Here is a 26,623-nt window from a genome sequence, read left to right as displayed (position 1 = left end):
CATGATTGTTAAGCGCTTTGGGTGTACAACAATACACAATAAAGCGCTATATAAATGCATCATTCATTCATTCATCATTCATTCAACACTGTCAAGAAGAAGAGACACATCTGAAAATGTGTCCATTGTTAAGTGAAAGGATATATTTAGCCATTTCAGTGGTCAGTGCATAAACAGCACAAAACCAATGGAAACAGCTCTAATCTGCACAAACAATCCCACTTCTCTGATGTGGCACAATCTAGTCCACTCATCGATCATGCTGACTTGACCTCTAGCAGGAACACACAAAGAGATATTTCCAGACACATTCACACAGGAGCTGTCGCCTGTAGTCTGCATCCTTGTTACAGGACAACACGTATCTGACGTGCCTCCCAGCAGCACGCTTCAAACAGGCTTCAGAATGCATCCCATCAAGACAAACGATGATGATTATTAAGTGGCTGGATTATCTGTTGTGTGAAACCGAGAATGAGTTGACAACAGGTGCTGCAGACACTGGGAGCAGGACCAAGAGACTCATACCAGAGTGTCATCCAAGGCTCAGACACTCACAACATTAGAAGAGGCATGGAACCCCTGCAGAGACTCATGGGAACAGAAAAGATATTAAGACAGCTAGGACAGGCCCTCAGAGACAGTTAGGGTACACTTGCAGCGAGGGAATGGCATTAGGTTGGCCCTTCCTGTCTGTTGTGGCAAGTTGTGGGCTGTAATTGGTGATGACAGAGCCTTATATAGCTGGTGGTCTGTAATCGAAGCCTTCAGGGGTTTGAAGGAGCTGCCTGTCTAAAGCACACAGGAAACTGAGGAAGATGTGGGAAGGAAGCACTAAAAGAACACAGATCCCTGGGATTAAGGAGGAAAGAGGAGAAGATAGCGATGTGGCTCTGTCAGAAACCAACAGCAACCTCAGTGGATATGGGGCTAAAGCACAGGTGCAGACAGAGATCACACAGACAAAAATGAATGTAAAACAACATATATGAGTTTAGGAATGTTAAACTGATCAGACTTGCAGAAGAGTGAAGAAAAATGCACATCAACATCCAAGAACAAATGAGAAACACAGTTCATGCCACTGCCATGTGCAAGCAACAGACTCAAACAGTCTAGGGTGGTAATCACAACCATGAGTTACAGAGATGTCAATACTGGAGATTCCAAATATTTTTTTAACAGTCTGTGACTAGGAATGAGAATCATAAAGAATTTAACTCTTTCGGTTCTGGTTCTAATTCCTTTGAATAATTTCGGTTCCACTAATGATTGTAAATACTTGTAAGGACTAAATATTTGTTAATGATAATAAGAGCTAAATTAATTTTAAAAAGTAATAAAAATATCACCACTGTATATATTGAAAAATGCATTTATACAGTTGTTATAAATGCAATCAAATAATTAGCTTTAAATGTATATTAAACAAAAATACTAAACAAAAACTCATTATCTGCATCTTTATACACCAAATAGAAATTATACTAATTTCTCACAGTTAGTTGTGAGCTGCATTTTTTTGATTCTGCAAGTTTGCAAGTTTCTGATTTGCTAAAAAGAGCATGCTCATAATAGTTGTTTGTTCGGGAGTCAAGACTATATTGGTTGTGTTTCCTGTTTTTGATTCGCTAAAAAGAATGGGCTCAAAAAAGTTATTTCACGGGTCGGACAACACTGGTTGCACTGCATATTTTTAATTCACTACAAAGCAAAAGTTCGTAGGAGTCTTTCATTCAGCAATCAGACTACACTCATGCTATTATAGTATATTCAGTAGTGTCATTGCGTCACCACTGAATAGTAGTACAGTTCTCTGCCAGAGTATTTTAATACAGTGATCCTTCACAGTGGCGGAAGAATTCATGTGCATGAACAGTTCATTGAACTGAGCGTTATTCAGTTCCAATATTTTAAAAAGTTTGTGATAGCCTAAATTACACTAAAAATTACACTATCATCCATACATACTTGTTTTTAACAACCAGTTTGCAGCTAAGATGTTTTAGCCAGTTCTTAACTCTAATTCAATTAGATAAGTAGACCACTTTTAGCAATCCAAACCCAATTTTCACATTTGAACTCTTTGAACCCACATACAGAATTCATTGATATTCTCAGTGAATGCTTTCTTAATGAAGTGACTTACAAGAGAGGGGATACATTATGTGTAAAGAATACCTCAGCCATTAGATATGAATACAAATCAAGTACCAAGCCAAATCAATGATGTGCCAATGAGAATGTTGTGCTCTTATGAAAAGCAGCGCTATCTATAAAATAAGGAAATGAGGAAAGTTCTCGTCCAGAAGGCACAGGGTTTTACATAAGACAGATGAGTTGGTTTTGAGAGCACAAAAAAAATACTTTAAGCACAACGATGGAAAACAGGGAGAACAGAAAGAACTTTTCCAAGGACAAATTAGGACGCAGATTATCCAGGTCTCATCAAACCACATGTGAACGGTAAGTAACATCAAATACGCCAAAAAAATACAATTACAACAACAAAATAGGAAAGGGCTGCATTATGAGGGTTGACAGCTGTGGCTATTCCCAAAGCTCAACACGCACATGGAAGGTTAATTTGCCCTAGTGATGGAAAACCAGTCAGTGAATGACAGAAATTGTACGACAGCGGTGGGCTACTGCAGCTCTGGCAGGGGGAGGTACGTGGAGTCAACCCTGTCCTGCAGCAACAGTGACAGAATATGGTGACATCACTTCTGCAGCGTGGCAAGGTTATACCTCCATCTTGCGCTAGAGTGAAAGGGACAGAGGGACACTGGCAGCACAGCATGCAACGCTGAGCCCCTAATTTCATGAATGCATCAGATAACACTCGCTGTCAGCCAATAGTCTGCTTTTTCCACCACAAATGTCCTCAGATATCGGCACTGGGGGTTAGGAATCTATGAATCCATAATGGAGCGTGAAATGATGATGGGAAGGAGGCGAGGGAATAGATATTTTCAAGGAACAAAAGCATTGCTTTATTTAGCATATAGTATAGGAAGAAAATGTTGACCCATTGCTCTGTGTAACCATTTAATGAAATATGGCATTGTATAATTTAATCTCTTAACGTAGCTGAATCACTTCCAGTGCAACAATGCATGAAAGAAGCAGCACAATTTCTAGTACATCAGAACTCGCAGTAATTTTTTTTTGATCTCTCTGTCTTTCTCACGCTGCTGATTTGATGACGTGAACATTTGATGCCTGACAACTTTAAAAATAAACAAGACATTAAATTGTTAGGACAATGAATGTGTGAGTTTGTATGTGGGATGATGATTGTGTGTATGTGCCACTTTTCACAGATACAATAGACATATATATATATATATATGTATGTGTGTGTGTGTGTGTGTGTGTGTATATATATATATATATGATAGCAATTAAAATTTTAAATCTAATACACAATGTGGCAATTCATTAATCGAATTAAATGAAATTTCACATCAAATCTTAACCTCAGAATTACCCCCAAAAGATTATTTAAAGCCATTATTGTGTTAAATAAATAAATAAACAAACAAACATACTGCACATTACAAAAAGTAAATTTAGAAAGAAATATTTTGTTCAACAGAATTTATTACATGGAACAACATCAGCCATGATGAATTGGTATTTAGATATATTTATAGACTGTTTATTGCAGCTCAGAAGTGGCGTGAATGCAGTTACACTTGCATAAATAATGCCATGAGAATAATGGGTTTTAAATAAATATTAAAGGAATAGTTCACCCAAAATGTAAATTCTGTCATCATTTACCCACCCTCAAGTTGTTTTAAATCTGCATGACTTACTTTCTTCTGTGGAACATAACGGAAGATAATTTGAGAAATGTCTTTGTTTTGTTTTTTTGTTCATACAATACAAGTCAATGGTAACCAAAACAGTTGGGTTACCAACATTCTTCAAAACATCTTCTTGTATTTTCCTCAAAAGAACGAAAGTAATACAGGTTTGAAGCGACATGAGATTCTAATGAGTAAATGATGACAAAATGTTCAATTAAACAAACAAACAAAGAGAAAGAAAAAGCAGCCCCCATATCCTACCCTTTTCATGGAAAGAGGTGCGTGCTTAAATTTGTGTATAGTTAAATGCAATGATGGCAAGCAGAGACATTGTAAAAACAGGGGTGTTGAAAGTATATGAATATCTTTTACAAACCAGGACAGCTGAAGGTGTCAGAGATGTCCAATCAGCAGTCAAGCACTTAAGGTTTATTGAACAACATGCATTATTATTTACAAGCATGCTTGTGTATGTGTCAAGCTCGTCTGACTTGAGGGTCATGAACTGGGTTGTAAACTAAAGACATGTTTGGATGGTACTTTGGGATGTGGAATTTATAGCTGATAGTACAAAACTTCAATCTAATCTTCTCCTCCATGAAATATCACCTCCCTTGAACTAACTACAACTCTTAAGTCCAATTGTTTCACAGAATTGCTGAGTTGTCTCAAATTCTCTCCCCGTAAATCATTAAAAGCGAGCTGGGCTAACAGCTAAGGTCTCCACAGGCAGGCTTGGCCTCTCCAGGTTCATTGTTTGTGGCTGTGGTTTGAAGAAGGCCATACATCTGCTCGACTGGAGGTCTGAGATTACAGGCTCACACCAAGAAAGCCACTTTCTGCCCATGATTATAGTTCTCATCCGTAAAAATAGAGCAGGCTAGTGGGGCACTCCCAGGTCCTGCTCTGTTACTAATCTCACACATGTCACAATGTCTTCCACAGCTGCAACCGAATTCAGCCCAGAATATTTCAGGCTAAAGCTTCTCCCCCAACAAGCGTAGCAGCAATTTGGTGCATAAACAACTAACATAATTGCTTTCATTGATGCGCGAGGAATATTGGAACGTCAAAATGCACGATACGGATCTTGCAATAAATGACTGTGGCAAGTCTGAAATGGAAAAGTTGAACTTTGTTTTCGTAGGAAGTTCTTGCTTGTGGAAACATCTTAATTAAGACTATGTTGAGAGAGATTTTCTTAAAACTCATTTTAAATGTCGAAAGAAAGGGAAAAAAACACTTCATGCTGTAAGCTTTGCAGACACAGTACTTGAAAGAGGATTTGCCATTGGCTATTTCTGGGCTAGAAAGCAGAGTGTGCAAAATATCTCAGCAGTATAAACATAACTCTCATATTACATATAAACTCACTTGAAGAACACTATATATGATTTCATGTCTTCAATAAAACAAGCCATTTGAGCAAGACACCAAACATGCATGAAGTCAAACAGTCCAATATCAGATACCTTACCTCAGAGTTGAATCGGATCTGGCACACATTACAGGAAATGATTGGCCGTTTGGTCTTCACCAGTGGGACTCCAAAGGTGTGGTTGATCACTGCCTTCTGAACAGGATCCATCTGAATACAGAACAGGAGAAAGAGAAAGAATGAAAGGGAAAAGAGAAAGGAAATGTGAAACTAAACTCTGGTCTGACTCCCATTAGACTGACGAGGTCATTAATCATGTGGATGGAAAGGTCTAGGTGGCAGTACAGTGGCAGTAGAACATGGCAAAGGGCGGTCATATGGTTTTAAAGAGTCAGGACACCTGTGAGATCAAGTCAGTATGAGCAGCGAATCTCCTGCACAAATGTTGTCCATCCCTGTATTCAGTTACAAAATATCAATGCTTTAGCTAATAATCAAAGATAACCTAATTACTCACTTACCTTTAAGGAGGTCATACTTCTAAACAAGCATGTAGACTGCATAACAAAACATTCCTGAATAGAATCTACAGGATATAGGCCTAAGATCGTGAAATTATATTATGACATATAATTTCTCATTTTGATTATTTATATATATATATATATATATATATATATATATATATATGAATGATTAGATTAAATATGATTAATGATATTATAAATATTATATAGATTACATATAACTAAATATGGATTAAATATAATTATAATTAAAATCTAACTAAATCTAACTTAAATATTAAAAATATATTGGTAACAATAATGTCATATTTATGTATATAATTCATAATATATATATATGGATTAAATCTAACTAAATATAATGATAATTAAAATATAATTAAATAAAATTTCATTATTAGAAAATATATGGGTAACACTATAAAATAAGGTCCCTTTAGCTGACATTATTTAATGCATAACTAACATTAAGTAACAATGAGCAATGCATTTGTTACAGTATTTTAATAGTAGTTAATAAATGTTAGCTCAGGTCTATTAAACAGATACACCTTTATTCATGTGTGTTTTTTTTAAAGGGTCCGATTATGCTCTTTTACAAAGTCTTGATTTTGTTTTGGGGGTGTACTAGAACAGGCTCTCATACTAGGTTGCTCGAAAAACACATTATCTTTCACATATTTTACATTATTACAACACCCCTCTCATCAGTCTGGCATGAACGGTTCGAATAGTTCCTGTATCAAATAAAGGCCCACCTTCTGAAATACGAAATGTGCTGTGATTGGTTAGCTGGGCCAGTGTCTGTTGTGATTGGCAGCACTCGGCACCTGGTCGGGAAATGTCATGACCCTTACCATAGCTGCCTGCATGCTTCAGTGTAAATATTGCATCAAAATCAAATCACAAATCCCGGAAAATATGCGTTGTAGTCCAAATGAGTCGTTCGTTGTAGTTTTTGAAAAGTGATTTCTGTTAAATAAAATATCTCCTTTTGAATTGGACTTTGAGCTTTGTAACTTCGCAGATCTTTTTTATGCTCAAACAGCAACATTACAGACTAACTAAAGTTGAAAAAGTGAAAAAGCATAATAGAACCCCTTTAAATAATTACTAATTCTAATAATATTATTACTTAAACATTATTTAAACAATTATTCAAGCCACATACTGTACATATTATATCTATGTACATAATACAAACACACACACACACACACACGTTATCCTTTAAATTGTTTCTATTAAATCAGTGTCCACCATGTAAGAGGTCAGATTTTAAAATAAATGTAACTGGCTATCCTAAGTACCACATCCCATAGCGCCAATGGCTAAGCCTCCGTTTACAACCAGATTAATGCACAAAGCCTGGTGGTCGCAGTCCAAAAATCTTTTGGCCTTGTGGTCTGCATTCACTGCTCTATTGTCATATGATTCTTACCATTATTATTTGCTTGATATGGTTTAATTTCATTTGAACATTTTGACCTAACATTTTATACAATATGATTCAGCTAATCTCCATGCATTTACAACAAATTCATCAACACTTACAACATCAATTCATTTTTCTGACAAAAATTCTGACCAATTTTTTATTTTTTTTTGGACTAATGAAGTGGAAATAGCTGTGATAAAATGATTTGAATTACAGGTAGTTACAGAAAGAAAATGTTTAACCTTTCAAAAAAATCTATAATGGTTGTGATTTTATTCCAACTTCTAAGAACAATAGTCTAAGACGGGCCAGTATGGATTATCTTCTCTTGGCTGGAAAAGACGGGGAGAGGCTGAAATAAATAATCTCTTAGTCAAACAAAATTTTTTTTAAATCTGCAAACGGATTGTATCCAGGCAACCCCCAACCCCAGTAGAAGCAAACAGAAAGAGAGCCGAGACATGGTTCGGGCTGACGGCACACACCGTTTGTGTTGCACACACCAGAGGTCCTCAGATTTTTTTCCTCTTATCTCTTTTGGCTTGGGCCTGAAAACTTGTTTCTGTTCTGCACCACAGTAACCATCGAGCTCCCTGATGCCGTTGTGCATGTGCAAAGTCCACACTACATCAGTCAGACAGGCACTGGATTAGCCTCAATGATGTTGTTCTATGGCTTTGCCTTCAGGAATCTCCAGAGGATTAAGTGAAGCTGGCAGTTAGCTGGGTAATCAGAACACCTCCAGCTAGAACACATCAATAGATACAACTGTCAGTACTAACAGCCTCAGCGATGAAACGGACCAGGGAGGGGCTCCGACAGGCTGCACGGGGAAAAAAAATCAAAGCTCTGTGAAGGCCTCTCATAAGAAAAAGATTACTTTTAAAAGCTCATGTCTTTTTTAAAAGTCTGCAGGCTGTATTTTAACTCAGAACGCCCTTCTAATCAAGATTTAATAGCATACAGAAGTTAACTTGCATTTATCGACCAAAATCCTGGGTGTTGGTCCATCATGCTTCACATCTTGAAGTAAAAATAGCACTGCATTGAAGTGGTCTTCTGCTGGTGGTGATTTATTCCTCCGACTTTCTCAGACTAGAGACATCTTGGCTCATGACTATCCCAAGAAATTTCCTTCAACGCAAATTATGTTATGATACAGTTTATGATGGTGCTACAAGAATCTAAAGAAACCACCAAACCACAGCTGAAAGACGCATTAAAGGCATAGCTCACCCGAAAATGTAAATCACTTTCAATGTAAGTCAGTGGAGTCTAAAACAACACCGGACTCCACTGACTTACATTGTATGGAAAACAAAAATATATTATATTTGTTATATGAAATATATATTATTTTATGTTCCACAGAAGAAATAAAGCATATCCCTTTAAAGGCCAGTATGTGAAATACTGCTTGTTTTATCAATGCCTCTCTAACAAGCTGTTTTTATGGTATTGGCAGACACTGAATCTATGCTAATTATCAAAGCGAGCTATTAACAGTGCATGTTACATTTATCCATTTGGAAAGCAGTGTCTGTCATATGACCTCCCGATGCTCCCTCTGGAAAACCACATCCCACAGACTGTTAGCTGTTCAAAAATAGCCAGATTCTTCTCACTGTAAAAACACACCTTTTAATGACCCCTTAAAGGAGTAGTTAATGCAGAAATTTAAATTCTGCCATCATTTACTCACCCTCATGTGCTTCCAACCCGTTATGATTTTATTTTGTCTGTGGAACATACTGTTAAGTAGTTTTTTTAATACGATGCAAGTCCATTGTATAAAAGTGGGATCCAATGTTGTTTTGGACCCCATTAACTTTCACTGCATGGACAAAAACACATGAAACATTCTTCAAGATATCTTCTTTTGTGTTCTGCCAAACAAATAAAGTCATACCAGTTTGAAACGAGTAAATTATTGTGGGTGAACTATCCTTTTAAAGGAAATATGCCCATACAACAGTGTCATAATGTAATTTGGATTTTAAAAAATGGGCTAACCTAATTCCCAAGAGTCTCCCTTTACTTTCAATACAAGATCACATATAATTTTATACAAACCATGGAGTGTTTCAGTATGCTGAACACTGCAAGCCCAAAATGCACTGCGTTCAATGTACCCAGTTTTGTTATGTCTCTGCCTGAGCTAGCTGGAGGGCACTCACCTTCATATTCTCAGAAGCGCTTGGATCTCTCAGCTGTATTGGATCCTCCGTGAGGGAGCTCGTGTTTGTGTGTGAGCGTGCCACTCATCCAGAAGGGATCTTAGCTGTCCCACCACACCACCTGATTCTCCCACATTCACACACTTCTGGGCCCCCTTCTGGGGACGTCAATGAGCGATTCTTGCATTTGCAGGTCCAGGATATGATTAATTGATGTCTCTCTTCCTAGATTTGCTTCTTCTTTTCCACAGTCGGTCGTCACTCTTGCCGTTATGGTTTGGTTTCTCGTTCTCCGTTGTTTAATCTCATTCACCTTCCTTCCATTCCTCCCTCCATCCTTTCTAACACTTCGCAGCAAGCCAAGACTACATTCCTGGTTTGCTCTCTCTTCATTTTCCTCTGCCTCTTACTTGCTTCCCTTTCCTTTCCTTCCCATTTTACTACAAAAATAATTTCTGTTGTCCTTTCCTGTGCTCTCTTTCAATGATCTCCTTCCTCTTTCTGTTCTACATGCTCACTGCTCATTTTGCCCAGATGCACTAAGAATGTCATGCACTCCCTCCCTTTCTCACTCCCCAAATCACCCTCCACTCCCTCATTCTATCAAAAGCACAAGCTGCAGAATTCAGCCCTCCTCCGGCTCCCCCGTCATGACGGTCCTCTCGCTCTTGCCACATACATCTAAAACACATGTGGATCCAATGCAGCGGTGACCCAGGCTCAATTAATAAAACTTCTAAAATATTTGAACTCATAATGCCTTGTTATTGATATCTTCCAGCTATTAAGGTCGGAAATTGCAGTTTTTCGAGGGGTCATCAGAGGTAAAATGCACGCAGCCAAAAGATTTCAACTCCAAAAGTCCACGTGGAAAATTGGCAAGCTGTGAGCATAAACGTCGCCTTTTGCGAGTGAAAGAAAGCAAGGCTTTTTTTGAAAGTGGCTGCAGGTGAGTTGCAACAAGTTGGTGCACGAGCCACACGATTTAACGCCTCCGAAATTCCTGATTCTGCAGAATAAGCAAGTGTCTGGGGGAGGTTTTCTGCACTTCCACGCCACAACCAGCTGCTTGGTATAAATTATTTAGGTGCCTCAGTGCCTGCAGGCGCATTGCCTCAGACAGGCAGGTAGAAGCCAAATCACATTAAGGACAAATTACAGGTGGACTGTGGAGGAATGGAAGATTGTGGTCAGCCCCGGCTCTATCTACAGCTGATCAAAGCATCTGATATTGGTGAAATTTACACAGCAAAATAATTATTTGGCCAAGCCCACAAATTTTTGATTACAGCTTTGATCAGGCCATTGCATTTCAACATGAATGCGATTCCAGACCGAACAACTTGAGCAGAGCTGACATATTGCATGTTTATAAACAGTGCTGGGGAAGCTACTTTGAAACTGTAGCTTGCCAAGCAAAGCTAATCATAATTTTGAATGAATTAAAAAAATAGTTTATAACAAACCACAAACAAGAAGTAGTAAAAAGTAGCTACATTAAAGTTATAAGAGGTAATATGTTTTTATAAATAAATCAAATTCAACTCTAAATATCCAAGAATATAATTTATAATTCAATCAGAACTGTATATTTGCAGCCACAAAAAAACAATAATTGGTTTGAATGAACAAACAATACAGTGACTTGAATCCGTGAATAATTTTATGAATCTGTTGATTTAATTAATCTATTCGACCTAACAGATTCATTACAATGAATCGCATTTTCCAGTGCTACATATGACAGAGAGAACTTCTTGGGATGAACTGATTCAGTAGACTCAATCATACTTTCAAACACAACAGAGAGAGGACTGTTTAGAATGAACAATTCACTAGAATGAATTGGACTTTCAAACAACAGTATATATGAAAGAGTACATTTGATCATTATCATAAGTTCTAATTTAAATGAATAAATAGTAATAAAAATAACACTATATAACCATTTTTATATTATTTATTTATTTTAAGCATTTGGCAGACGTTTTATAAACAATTAAACATTTATTATAAAATGAATAAATGTAACTGTAAAGTGAAGCTAGGGTTCCGTTCTGTGTATGCTCATCTTTAATTTTAAATCAAATCATATTCAAATGTCAAACCATGTACTTTATTAAATCACACAACTGATGACTGTTTAATATCTCAGTAGAAGCCTATATGTATTACAAGCTGTGTGAGGGAATTCTTGTACATGTCAGCATTGCATTAGGCGATGGCGTAAACACTGCAGTGTCCTAGAGAGAGGTCAGCCTGTCCTTCCAGCCTCTCCAACATCGCCCCCTACTGGGCATCAGGAGAATTTCCCCATCGGACATCTGGTCACTCTCACATTGAGTCTTTAACCGTTGTGATTAATAGCCTGCTGCAATGCTAAAACTGCCGCAATCTAAAGATTACCACTCAGTGTCTGAATATATAATAAATGGCGTTAAGTACAAGAGACAGTAGTTAAGCTCTTAGATTCTGACTCTTTCACGAGCTCATGCATATTTCTAAATATTTAAACATCCCTTGGCTTTTGCTAAAAAGATAATAATGTGGCAGAATTGGAAGGCAATGTGTGATGTGGATTTATTGAGCTGGCATGGGGAGAGTGTCTTTTCCTTCTCAGTGTTACGAGACTGTGCCAAAGGGCAGGCCATCTTTCACACTGGCAACAAGTGCAGGCAAGTACAGGGAATTTTAGGAGAGAGAATACATACAACAGACAGTTCAGACATGGCTGGATCCCATGGCTAACCTTTCCCATTCAATTTGCTGACCAGCATCCTCATTTACATAACAGAATGCAATCTGGGAAATGTGCAGAACAGTCTCGGAGTAAAAGTGCTGAGAGAGTGAAACGAGCTGCATGCTAATCAAAATGATTCGCTATAAGTCACGATGACATGAGAGAACTCATACAGTATTACACTGTCCGACGGACAGCAGTCAGGCAAATTTCAATATACAAACAAACCAGCTATAATATTTAAGGTTATCTTTCCATAATCAGATCCCTACTTGAAAGTAATGATGAGAATGCATTAATGTATTACAATGTAATAATACATCAGACCTGAATGGTGGAGGGGAATATTTTCAGGAAATATTGACTTAAAGGAATAGTGCACATAAAATTAAATTGTCATCATTTACTCACCATCAAGTTGTTCAAAACATGTATGACTTATGTTTCACTTTTTTCTGTGAAACATAAATGATATTTTGTAGAATGTTGGTAGCCAAAATGTTTTGGTGACCATTAACTTCCATTGTACGGAAGTACAACAAATTAACATTTATGTTCCAGAGAAGAAAGAAAATCAGAGGTTTGGAATGGCATAAGGGTGATTAAAATGACAGAATATATATTTTTGGCTAAACTATCCCTTTAAATATGGCTTTAGTAAACTTTATGATACTTTTATGTGCTTTAAATAGCTTGACAGTTACAATCATCATCCTCTCATCCTTCACTGCCCCCCCCCCCCCCCCCCCCCCCCCCCCCTTTTGTATTCCACAGAAGAAAAAACAATAATAACGACAAGGATCTGGAATTACATGAAATTGTTTACATTTTTGCTTGCTTTTAATATTATACTTTTTATTTATTCAATTATATCTGAATATTTAAAAGCCATTTCCTTTGTTATGATTGGTTTAAATGTTTGAGGTCAGAAATATTTTTTTAATGTTTTTAAAAGAAGTCTCTTCTGCCCAGCAAGGCTACAATTATCTGACCAAAAATACAGTAATATTGTGAAAATTATTACATTTTAAAACAACAGTTTTCTATTTTAAAAAGTTCCTTATTCCTTTGATGGCAAAGCTGAATTTTCAGCATCATTATTTCAGTTTTTAGTGTCACATGATCCTTGAGAAATCATTCTAATATGATGATTTTGTGCTCAAGAAATATTTCTTATAACTATCAATGTTGAAAACAGTTGTGCTGATTAATATTTTGGTGTAAACTATGATGGGTTTTTTTAGCATTCTTTGATGAATAGAAAGTTCAAAAGCATGTATTTAAGATAAAAATAAAAATTATTTGATCAGTTTTAATGAAGGTATCAGTAAAAAAACGGTAGTGTATTTGTCCAAGTGTATTTGTTACAGAATTTACCGGAAATAATGAAACAATGTGGGCCTTGGACAAGTTAATTTGATTTGGTAATTCAAGATCATTTATGTGTAACTTTTCATATTCTGTTACTGTATTTTTTTAACTGACAAACTTTCCAATAATGTTGTGACACACTGTAGGCAATTACCTTTATAGACACTGTGTCTTATCTAAAGCAAGTGGCTTGAGGTGACCCAACAACACTTTCCATATAGCATAATTTGTTCTTTTTTCAGAGTAATGCAATAATGCAGCACTGTTAACGGAGGTTTTCAGTGGCCTAATCTCACCGTGTTGAAGTTGTGGAAGAGCCCAACACTGTGTGGAGGAGGAGTCTCCATTGAAAACTGTAGGAAGGGCTTCATATCCAGATGAGGCTGGATAACTGTGGGGGTCCGCAGAAAAGTAGGGACAGCCCCTGTTCGGTTGATGCTTCCTGCAGAGACAAGAAAAAAGGAAGTTTAAAAAGCCGAATGCACTAATTCTTTCTTTAAACTTTCCAAATGAGCTTAGAATCCTGTCACCGGGTTAAATTTATAACATCAAGCCTGAATAAAGCGCCTTTGCTCAAATTCTGACTTTCATGCTTAACAGAGGTGAAACATGGAGACTCTGAGGTGGCTGTGCTGACACATTTTTTGTCAGCACAAAACTCATCAGAGAGATGTCAACCTTTGGTTATGAAACAGCCCCCTCTATCTCTCTCTCTCTCTCTCTTTCTGTCTCCCAATCCACGTCACCGAGTCTCTGTTCCCTGGCAGCCTGTCTTCTCTTATCCTTTACAGCCCGCGCAACCTCTTGCATGAGACCGTGCGAGGACCCTCTCATCAGAATTAAGCTTTAGCGAGCAGTTACTTTAAGCTGCTTAATTTCTGCTGCTGGATTTTCCTTGCCTCAAATTCCCTGCAGTCTTAAATCTGTTCCCTTCTATCTCTCTTCCTCTTCCTCTTGCTGCCTGTCTCCTTTTTAATCCTGGATGGTTTTTCGCCCTTCTCCGCTTCTATTTCAAGATTGCTCGTCAAGCCTCTACTCTCTCCTGATTTCTCCAGCTCTTCCAAGCGCAGTTGAGATGGTTTCCTGACGTAGGAGACGTCATGAGGTTGTGCTGCAGTTGGGGCTGCTGTGGGCACTCATGTCAGGATGCGCGGGGAGAAAGAATGAAGGAGAAATAGAGATTGAGAGATATGCGGTCTCAGCCTGGCTACAGCTGTTCCTCCTTCTCTCCTGCTGCAGCCTCAGGCCTGGACAAGCCCTGGCATCATTAACTCAAATTAGGCATGCACGACTCCTTACTGGCCGCACAGCACACAGGGAGATAAAGAGCGAGGGAGAGAAGGAGAACAGCAAGAATAAGGAGGCAGACTGGTTGCAAGATTGCTGGTGAGAAAGTGAGAGAGAGAGAGGGAGAAAGTGCCAGTGGTCGCTTGTGGGCACTGCTGGTCCCTGATGCAATGCTCAACAACTGTCACATGACTCACACTCTAAATACTCCCTTTTGCTGCAAACAGTTCTTTTCAAAAGTGCCGCAGTGTGCCTTAAAAAGACAGTTCACCTAAAAATGAAAAATGTGCAATTTACTCATCCTCAGATGTTGTTATTTGTTCCAAGAGACACGAAAAGAAGACATTTCCTTTAAGTATATAGTTATCAGGGGATATCAAGCTCCAAAAGAAGACACCATAAAATCATAAAAGCATAAAAACACCATTAAAGCACAATAAGATATCAAGAAAGTGATCCTTATGACTCATTCACTGTATTTCAAGTCTCCTGATGCCATATACACTTAAAATCAAACCATTATTTACTGCCCTGCATCATCACCACAGCAAAAATAACACATTCGTTTTAAATTTATAAGAAAGATTTCTGAAGTCATGTGACACTCTAGACTGAAGTAATGGCTGCTGAAAATTCAGCTTTGCCATCACAGGAATAAATTACATTTTAACATATTAAAATATGAAATAGTTATTTTAAATTCTAATAATAGTTCATCATATTTGTTTTTACTGTAATCTTGATCAAATAAATGCAGCCCAGGTGAGCATAAGAGGCTTCTTTCAAAAATATTAGAAAGCATTACTAACCCCAAACTTTTGAATGGTGGCATTTGTTTATTAGTAACTACAAATCAACATTTAGTCCTGAACTAGCTAGCCCATAAAAATAAACAAAATGTAAAAAAAATTTATAATGTAAAAAAAATTTACATTTTAAACATTCTGTCTATTTTATTTTGAAGTTTATTTAATATATATTGCTATTAAAAATAATCATAAAAACATATAATCAGAGTTTTAAACTGTTTTAACAAATATTGTAACGGTTGAAAGGGGAAGAAAAGGAGTTCTATAGAGTGAATAAAGAATAAAACTGCTTATATAGTACATGAAAATGTAGATTCCTTGCGTCACGTCTAAAATTCAAATTGGCATGCCATGTTTGGTTACTATGAATGTGATGCGAGCGTCATTAAAGAATATTAATGAATAGCAACTTTTAAATTTTTTAAACCTTTGAAAACCATTGTCACTATGAATGTGAATGTAAGGTGATTCAAACAACAAAAAAAGGAAAAATACAGTATAAATAATGACATAACTTTCATTTTTAAGTGAACTAACCATTTAACTGGCTAAAAGGAAAGAGTTTGTCTGAATGGCGCTATGCCCCTCAGCCACATAAAAGTCTAAGCTCCAATGTACACCGCCACTCCATGTGCGCTGACATAATTCAGGACATGTGTGACTGATCCAACTAGAGAGGACCCAAAACCATTTAGTCTGTCCACATGCCAGCTGAGGAATGGCACAGGTTTGTTGACAACAAGAGAAAGATGTAGAGAGAAACACAGGGGTAGCAGAACACGAAAGCACTCGAAGCGTGTGGGGGACAGTTGTCCTTGCAGCAGAGTCAAAGTGTGTGTGACAAAACACCACGGCCAGCATGCATAAATCAGGGCCAGTCTGCTTCCTGCCCCTAGTATATAATTACCTCATTAAATTAAAGAACACTTTCAGGGCCCGGCTCACACTGTAAATCGTTGTGACAGGGTAAGTGCATGCATGTGTGTGTGTGTGTGTGTGTGTGTGTGTGTCATGCGTTTATAAAAATGGGAATAACATCTCATACTTACTGCTCAGATAACGTATGGCACTTTAGCACGTCTTCCATGAAAAATGAACCAATAAAGACCAGCACAATGACATCTGAGATCACTGGCTTCAAAGAAGCGTGTTGATTGGACACTGCAACCTATCAGATCCTCCGCTGACAAACAAAGTACCTTGATGATAATACCAGCGGTCTTAACAGCCTCATCAAGCCCATGTGGTGCAGTGGGAGATGTTGTTCTGCCACTGTATCTGAGTCTGATTCTCCTAACAAGCTGCGGGAACCTGATCGGGCTGGAGAAGGGGGCGGAGGACTGGGCTTTGGTAGTCGTTTAAAGCCAGTGACACGCTAGGAATCCTGCAGCACACGCCGGGCCCGTAATCACCATGTTTAAAGATCCTGCAGTGAGGGGGCAGCCAGGGACCGAGGGACAGCCGTGCACAGGGATAAAGGAGCTGGTGTGAAAAGAATCTTTGGGAAGAGGATTTGGGAGAGAGTGATCCAGGGCTGTGTGTGTATATGGGAGAAGTGCGGGAGAAAGAGTGGGGGAGGCGGGGTTTATAAATAGAGAGAAGGACATGGGAAGATCAAAGGCGAGGGGAAGCGATTCAACAAACTCAAATAATTTGGAGCCTGTTTGGGCCTGATAAATGGAATCTCAGGCATGCTTGGTGCTCTCTAATACTGAAGCTTGGCAATCCTATTTCTTAGGCCGTGCGTTTGCCATTTTCTGAGGGCTGGCGTAATTGTGAGGAGTGCGGGGGGAGATAAGGATGAAATGGTTTGGAGATAAGGAATAATCATGATGAGATCAAGGCTGACACAGCTACGGAAGGAAAGTAGGGAAGATTTTTGTGATGGCTGAAAAATAAAAGGATGTTACCGTCAAAACGTGCATAAGGCACTGAGCTATATCTCATTAGCTGGCCAGTCACCTTCTAACAGGGAGGTCAGTAGTTTAATTGGTTGCAATGGAAGAGAAATTGGTGACTTGGTTTCTTCACGTGCAAAGAGGTACCCAAGAGAACAGCACAGCGTTTCTGGCCTCAGGCTGCTCTCCTGGGCAACATGATTGCAAATCTGAATGCAAACAGTATGTATGGGGTACAAATTGGTCTCATTAATTTGCTTTGATTTTTGCTGAAATCAGTTCACTGAAGTAAATACTACTTTAAATTATTACATAATTTTCCACGTTACAAAAAAAAGTGACATTTATCATCATGACACTCAAGAAGTAACATTGTTTTGCAGCCTTTCAACAGCATGATGGGAAAACAAGTAATATATAAACTTGAAAAGAATGTGTAACATGGATTATTATTTTAATTTATACATATCATACATTCAAATTTAACTGTTAAAAGACATTTTCCATATTTTGTAAAATTATTATTATTATTATATTGGCTATACTGGGCAACGGGGTTGCAAATGTAAACTAATAACAATGAGCTTTGGGGAAATATAATAATAATAATAATATGTTAATTATTAAATATATACATTTTAAATTAAACTGTTTTAAGACATTTCTTACATTTGCTGAGAGGGCTCAAAAAAATTCAAACCACAAATAAAACAAGGAAAAATGACTAAGGATTAATATGATTAAAATATCCTGTTTTGTATCCTGTTTGTGGAAAGTGCCATATACATCATTCATACAAGTAAAAACAAATGAAATACGAGTGAAAAATTAAGGGGTGCAATGGTTACAACAGCAAGAAATGAGAAAAAGGTTAAAAGAAAGAAGAGGATGGCTGGCTTTGGATGAATACAGATGTCCCCTGGCAAGCAGCAGTGGCCCTAAACAAATTGGAGAGACAGAGAGAGAGAGAGAGACTGAGAGAGAGCCAGGGTCCCTCAGAGCCGATGAGTCGTGCAGATGATCCAGAGGAGAGTGAGATTGGAGCAAAATGTAGATTAATGAGATGAGAGATACAGATAGATGTTTAGTCCCCTCTGAATCCACCGCTCTCTGTCTGTCTCTCTCTCTCCAGTTCTGTGCACTTTAATCATGGCCATCCTGATGAGCTTCAGATTAGCGCCATTAGCTGGGGAGTAACTAACCAAAAGTAGACCTCAGGTCTTGCACCCACAATCGCATGAGCATAAAGGATTGGAAAAAAAAAAACATTTTATGTAGACTTCCCTAAATTACAAGAATTATGAATAACGTCCCTTTCAAGAGCACAAAAATTCCATTTGGAATTTGTCCATAATTCACTCGCAAATTCCATTTGGTGCAGAAATTGCTCCACTTAAGATTCAATGCATTTCAGGTGCAAAATGTAAATTATTATTTTTATATAAACATTGTAAAAAGTCACATTACACAAAAAGCCCAGATCTTTCCACAAAAAGCCACCTGCACTGCATATTCCAGAACACAAAGTGCTGTGTAATTATTGCTTGTATTACAGCAGACAGGTGCCATCTCCTTCAACCATCAAAAGAAAGCTATAAGCTGGAACAGTTGGTGTATATTATAGAAAGTACTCTGCATGGGACAAAAACGTGTTTGTACGTTTTCATTATTTTGCTTTTGAATGTGCAACTCCTCAGATGTTTTAATTATTAAAGTATGCGGCGACAGCGCAGTACACTGTGTTTGCAATTCATGATTATGTGTTGCAACAGCTTTTTAGACACAGTTTTGTGTTACATTTACATTTGTTTATACCACATTTGCGGAGAAAAAAGTAGGCTAGGTATATGCACTGATTGTTTTCAATATTGCCAGTGACAGTTTTTTCGTGCACTGCTGATGCCTGTGCATTTTTTTGCCGGGGAGAGATTTAATTAGCTGAAATCTAAGAAGGCCAGACAAGACAGTCTGGTGATAAGGTCAAGGTTTGTCTTCAACTGTCTACAGTTGTAAATTAGAAGGAAAACAATCAAATCAGCTTTCCAACCAAAATTGATCAGAACTCATCACTTCTGCTATGGAGGAAAAAAATAAAATCACACGCTGTCTCCAGTAAATGAATTTCTTTATTTTCATTCATTTGTATGCTGACAGACCCGTCCAGTCGGAGACCTGAGCCTATGTCCGTCCTGTCCTCAGCTGTGACCAAGGCAGCAGAAATGGCTCATTCATTTTACCAATTTAGGTCCAATTACTGTGACGACAGCATAGCACTGCTCGCTATTCCAGTCCCGTCTCAGAACGGCAAGGAGAGACAGCCTGCCCTCATCTGACCGCCAAAGCAATCACCATCAAAACCAACCTCAGGATAAAAACAAACACAATCTTATCATTGAAACTTACAACCACAAATGGCTTATTGGTTTTACTGCATAAAGAAGTGGCAACAGCAATACGGTAAAAGACACAACATGCATCTGCTATGTGATGCTTCCTTAGCATAACCAGTCACGACTGTGACAAACCAAAAAAAAATAAAAAATCTGCCGATTGCTTGATTTCTTTATCTGTATTGGCTCTTTTAACAAAGTGGCACATTCAGTCAGAATTTAAAGCTGGAACTAGGCCTATAATTTTTTTCTCTCTTAAACATTTTATATGCCTCAATCCAGTGAGTGGCTGGTCAACAGCCGCCTCTCTAAGCCACTGGCTGGATTTCGTCACTGAGCACATAAAAGTGGCTCGAGGTCTGTGGAGAGAACTACTCATTAAGATTCTCATTTAATTAGAATAAACACACTTCTTGATGCTTCTACACTTTGCCTGGCTTCCTTCAGCCTAAACTCAAGTGCGTCAACAAATATGAGAGAAAAAACATATGCATAAAGCTCAATTTACCAAAAACTACTGCAGTTTCACAGTCCAATGTCAAAATGATAAGAAATGAATAAGAGCCAATGATCTTGTCATGTCTGGAATGAAATATTAGCATACTGCTTATAGTATACTGCCTACTATTTTCTTAAAGGTGACATATCATGGAAATCTGACTTTTCCAGGTTTTAAGTGCTATAATCAGGTCCCCGGTGCATCTACCAACCATGAAAACGTGAAAAAAGATTAACCCAGTAACTTTGTTTTGGGAAGCCTTTTTCTGCAAGCGTCTGAGAAAACGAGCGTGTCTGTTTTCGTTCCCTTAGTGACGTGACAAAGGGACCTCATTATAATATTACCGCCCCTTAATCTGTAAGTTTACACCCACGGTGCCGTTATTGTGTTTTCGCAAGCGACAACAGTGTACTAGTTCTAATGCCATGGTGAAAGTTTGAGCAAAACATGCTAACTGTTCTGTCATTGGCTGCACAGACGAGCACAGAACACTATTTAGAGTCCCAGCCTCAGAGGAGACAAGAGAGCAGTGGATTTATTGATTTATTTAATGTATATTGCTGCTGCCACACAGATCTAAAATAAAACATGCGATTTATTTCCCAGCTGTTTACATTCACAGACATAACCCGACTGTTTTTTGAAACTTGTGTGAATGAGAACTTATTATTTAATGTATATTGCTGCTGCCACACAGATCTAAAATAAAACATGCAATTTATTTCCCAGCTGTTTACATTCACAGACATAACCCGACTGTTTTTTGAAACTCGTGTGTTTTAACGTAAACTTGTGTGAATGAGAACTTATTTTAGTACTCACATGCTGTGACAGCTGCTTTCTGTCCGTGTGCTTCGGATGTGTGCGCTCAGAAAACCTTATATCTGAAGTTTACACTCATATGGTTTTAAACGCATGATTTCAGTGTGATAAACATGATAATCAGAACCAAAACAGATTTGAAACTTGTGTGAATGAGAACTTATTTTAGTACTCACATGCTGTGACAGCTGCTTTCTGTCTGTGTGCTTCGGATGTGAGCGCTCAGAAAACCTTATACCTGAAGTTTACACTCATACGGTTTTAAACGCATGATTTCAGCGTGATAAACATGATAATCAGAACCAAAACAGATGTTTTTAGCAGGTACGATCTGTAATGGCACAGCTCTATTCTGGAAAATGGGGCGGGGAGCAGCAGCTCATTTGCATTTAAAGAGACAGGCCCGAAAAACAGTGTGTTTCTGCTTCCACTCAAAATAGGCATTTTCTAAATGATATAATAAATGATCTGTGGAGTATTTTGAGCTGAAATTTCACAGACACATTCTGGGGACACCAGAGACTTATATTACATATTATAAAAAGGGTCATAATATGTCTCCTTTAAAATAGTATGTGAAACAGTAGGCAGTATACAATGCTTAATGTTTTAAATGCACTGTATGCAGTCAGTGTATAAAGCATAAGCAATGGAATGAGACAAGACTGTATAAGAACACTAGCTGCATTTAGAATGGAATGCTAGCATACTATTTACTGCATACTGTAAAGTATATACTGTATTTTGAATAATGTTATTTTGATAACATTACATTTCTAATGTATACAAGCACATTGTCTATGTTTGGAATGGAATATATACTACTGTGCAGAATATAAGGTCAATGCCAAATATTTGTTAAAAACTAATGTGTGAAACCGTGTACAGTATGCAACAGTACATGTTTTATATGTATAGTCCAATGTATAAAGTATAAGCAAAGGAATGAGAACCAAAAAAAATGAGCATGACAAGACTCTACAAGATCATTGGCTATGTCTAGAATAGAATATTATCATACTGCTTACTACATACAGTGTGAAACGTTAAAAATTAAACATAACTTAGAAAACCCTCTAAATATTTTATAATCGTTACACTGTTGTCACATGACTTCACTATTTTGCATGTAAAAAAAAATATCATATTGGAAATAACGTGGTTACTTTGCAATTTTCAAATTTTGGGGGAATTAACGAATTAAGGATAAGATAAAACCAACCTCGGGATAAAAACACACAAACACGATCTTACCACTGAAACACTTGGCCACAAAAAATAAATAAGCATTTCTTCTTATTATCAATGTTTAAAAGAGTTGTGCTGCCTAATACTTTTATGAAAATATTTTTTAATATTTTTATGGATACATTTTTGTTAGGATTCTTTGATGAACAGAAAGTTTAAAAGAACATTTGAAATAGAAATTGTTGTACTTTCATGAAGGTCTTTACAGTCACTAACTATTGAGTAATGCAATGCATACTTGCTGAATAACATTTCTTAAAGTTAAAAATACTGACCCCACACTTTTTAATGGTAGTGTATATTGAAAAGAATATCACATACTGTGCACAACGTACATGCTGCATACCACAGAAATAGTATGAGCAGTATGCTAGTATGCTACAGTATTCCAAACATAGCTTATGAGTATAGAAGGCAATATGACTGTCTCATCCCTTTAAAAATGACACATGTTAAAAGCTGAACTGATTCTCTGCTGTTACTGGAACCATCTGGCTGCATCACATGCTATATTTGGCCACAAGGAGGTGCTACTGTGACCTTGCTTGCTGACCCTTCTACAGATATCAAACAGGATATAAATCCCTTTTATCCTTTTTTCACAGCTCTTAATCAATTAGTCTCCCCTTCTCTATCTTTAGGCCCTGCAGTATCAACCCCTTCCAAAGAGCTTCTGATGTTAAGTAGATGTTTTGCAGGGAGATAAAAACTTCTCCCCAACTGCATGTGCGCAGCACTTTCAAGCACAGCCTGACCATCATGCCTTGCTATATGAGCCACGTCTGCGGTCCGTGTGTGCGTGCTGAGAGTGAGGTGAACAAAGAGATGATTGACTGTGATAAGCCTCAAAGACGCTACAGCGGGAGGCCGGTGTGAGCCCCAGCATGTCTGACATTAATCCCACACATCATTCCTATACAAACATACATAAACACACATTCACGGCTACACGCACTTCCACTACACGATGCTCTGTCTTGGCTGAATACTAAGAGAGACAGAAATAAGGTTACAAGGAAAAAGTGTGAAGCAGCTAAATGATTTGTGTTTGTATGTGTGTGAGAAAGAGAGACAGTAAAAGAGATGAAAACAGATAAAGAATGTGTTTTTTGTCAGACCTGTGATTTAAAATGTCACCACAAATTATACGCCTGCACCATCATAATGGCCCAAATGATATTTACGGGCGCTATAATTTCAGTATTTTATGTTGATTTACTCCAGCCTGAATTGTTGTTTGGGTTGTCGTGTGCGCACATATTTAGGAGGTCACCATATCAGTTCAAATCTAACCACGGACTCTAAATTAGATTAAATCAAAGCGGGTGTTAAATGAACTTGTTGAATAGGGATCCGTCTGATTTAAGCTCTTCTGTAAATGGACACAGACAAACCAGCCCCCCTCACCTCAACAAAGCAAAAGAAAATACTTGTACTAGTTTCTTTGTAGCTTGAAAAGTTAAAGTTTCAATATAACTAACCAGTTTTCAGAATGGTATTTTGACTGGTAGTCTACAAACTACTTTTTAGATGTACTACAAGCTTCTAAGAGTAGCTCAACTACATTTATGCTATATAGTTTTAAATAGGCAGTGACGGTGCTACACCGGGGCTAGGGGGGGCTATAGCCCCGTCAGAATTTTTAATAGCCCCGGTTTAGCCCCATTTCTTTATGAAGTAACTCTGACGTCATCCATATCATTTCTTTTCTTAGCACCCCCACATATTGGTCTAGCCCCCCCTTAGCACCGGTAGAGAAAAAATTCTGGCCCCGTGCCTGTAAATAGGTATCGGGTAATACAATTCATTCAGTTCTGGTGACAGCATTAAATGTATAACTATGAAAACAAGAAACATACTAATCTATATAATGGTACACTACTAGGGCTGCACGATAAATCGAAATGGAATCGAGATCGCGATTCAACAGAAGCTGCGATTGTCATGCATATCTTTCAGTGAAGCACGGTTCTGTGACCAGCAGTAAATCTCCATCCAAAGGCCAGAGGGCGCTCTCGCGCTGAAACTCCAAATACGCCTCGCAGAAGAAACCCAGGAAATGCCTATTGCTGCAGCTGAATAAACAGAAGATTCAACTGCTTTCATTGATTCAACCTGACTAATAAACACACAACTACGTGTTATTAAATGTGGTATGTTCACATGCTTTCAGATGGAGCAGCATTTACTTCAGAGAGCCGTAGTTCACTGAGAAGTTTTGCAAACAGCTGTCATGATCACAAACGATTTCTTCGATTTCAGAATCACGCAATAAAATCATCTGCGATTTTTTTTTGCGTAACTTGTCAGTGAACTACGGCTATGTGTAGTAAATGCTGCTCCATCTGAAAGCATGTGATGATGATTTCCTGCTGATTACAGAACCGGCTTTTTTAACAAAATGTGCATGACAATCGCATTCGATTAATCGTGCAGCCCTATACACTACCATTCAAAAGTTTGGCGTCAGTATTTATTTTTTTTTTAATTGAATACTTTCATTCAACAAGAATGCATTAAAACTTGTATTTCAAATAAATGCTGTTCTTTTGAACATTCTATTCCAACAAAGAATCCTGAAAAAGAGTTCAGCCATTTTCACACACATTAAGTATAATATATAAAATGATAATAATAAAAAATGTTTCTTGAGCAGCAAATCAGCATATTAAATGATTTCTGAAGGATCATGTGACGCTGAACACTGGAATAATGACTGCTAAAAATTCAGCTTTGAAATCACAGAAATAAATTATATTTTAAAATATATTTAAAACGTTATTTAAAATTATAATAATGTTACTGATTTACTGTATTTTTGATCAAATAAAGGCAGCATTGGTGAGAATAAGACACTTTAAAAAAAAATATTAATAAATATTACCAACTCTAAACAAAACAAAGTGATTTCATCCCACTACACTGCTATTCAGCTTGCGACTAAATACACCATTCTGAAAAATCTGAGCTAATGTTAAAATGTTATTAACACTATTTTAGTTGGTTATTCCATCCATTACTAGTAAGTAATCTTCCTCGATACTCACACAAACAAACAGATATAACCACACACATGGCTAAATACGGGGGGAAGTAATGACAGGCAACGTGTGTAATGACACCCTGTTGAGATAATAGATGGACCCAAGATGAAAAGCCCCAGAACGGACTTTGCGTTGATCTTATAAGCAGGTGAATCAAGGCTGCGAGGCTTTAATTACCCGTTTGTCTCTCACAGAAAAGTGCTGAGTCTGTCTGTCTGTTACAGGCCAGATGCAGTCATGCTGAAAGTACCTTTGCTCCGCTCTGAAACAGATTAAAGTTGGAGAGAAGTTCACAGGTACTTTCTGTCTTCATCTCCCCACTGTCTGCGGGCTCCGTGCACATGTTCCAGACACAGAAGCAGATTCACACCCTAATCCTCTGATAAATCTGGACTTGGCTCCACCGTGGGGCCCAGTGGTGGTTCTTCCCTACCGTGGGAATCAGTAAGAGGCAGAATGGCTTGTGGGAGAAGAGCTCTGCACACTCAGGCACACTTCTTCTTCAAGTCCAGACAGGAACTAAAAGCTGGCTAGAATATAATCCATTAACCATCAAGCAAAACTCATAAGAGAACTTTTTTTTTTTTTTTTTGAAAATGGCATGTTTGATCTGGCACAGAAAACAAAAATAATGACTTCATTCAACAATTTCTACTCTTCGACACGTGTTCACAAGAGTACCATGATGCATGCATGTGATGCTGCTGACGCAGGAGCCGACGTTCTGATGTAGAACCCGGATGCGCTGCGGCTTGTTTGCAAGTAGAGGAATGCATGCATACGTCATGGTACCGTCATGAATTACATTTATATAATTTACAAAATATTAAAAAATAATAAGTATAACATTAACAACTGACAGTGATAAATTGTAACATTTAGCATTACCATAGCAGACAAATTGCAGAAGCCAAAACTTATTCATTAGTCGTTTTTTTTTCAAAATTAGATTATTGACATTACACACTTAAATATTTAACAATATTTAAAATATAAAAACATACAATATTTAATATTCTAAATTAACAATAATTGACAGTGCTGATTTTAAAATGACCCTAACACCCTGAATACATCTGACTCGTGATGAATCATTCACTAAATGCAATCAGAGTGGTTATTGCGTATTATTACGTTCTACTGTGATATAACTCATTTGGTCTATTAAGAGATGTTTTCA

At 37.7% G+C, this 26,623-nt stretch overlaps 1 protein-coding gene across 4 annotated transcripts in view; it reads right to left on the bottom strand.

The window, feature by feature from the left end:
* LOC107586538 (zinc finger protein 385A-like) overlaps nt 1-26,623 on the bottom strand; it is an 84,043-nt gene that overhangs the window by 19,279 nt on the left and 38,141 nt on the right. For 3 of the 4 annotated variants that reach the window (XM_016273959.1, XM_016273961.1, XM_016273960.1), the window contains exons 2-3: nt 13,743-13,888; nt 5,293-5,403 (exon numbers count right to left, since the gene is read on the bottom strand). In XM_016273959.1, the coding sequence (XP_016129445.1) occupies nt 5,293-5,403; nt 13,743-13,888 (257 nt within the window). Of the gene's footprint in view, nt 1-5,292; nt 5,404-9,335; nt 10,072-13,742; nt 13,889-26,623 lie in introns of those variants that run through there. The other variant, XM_016273962.1, reaches the window with a different exon arrangement.

This window comes from Sinocyclocheilus grahami, unplaced genomic scaffold (assembly GCF_001515645.1).
Source record: "Sinocyclocheilus grahami isolate Dianchi unplaced genomic scaffold, SAMN03320097.WGS_v1.1 scaffold83.1, whole genome shotgun sequence".
NCBI classification, from domain to species: Eukaryota; Metazoa; Chordata; class Actinopteri; order Cypriniformes; family Cyprinidae; genus Sinocyclocheilus; species Sinocyclocheilus grahami.
The sequence above is the reverse complement of the archived record's forward strand: the minus strand, read 5'-3'. Positions and strand labels throughout refer to the sequence as shown.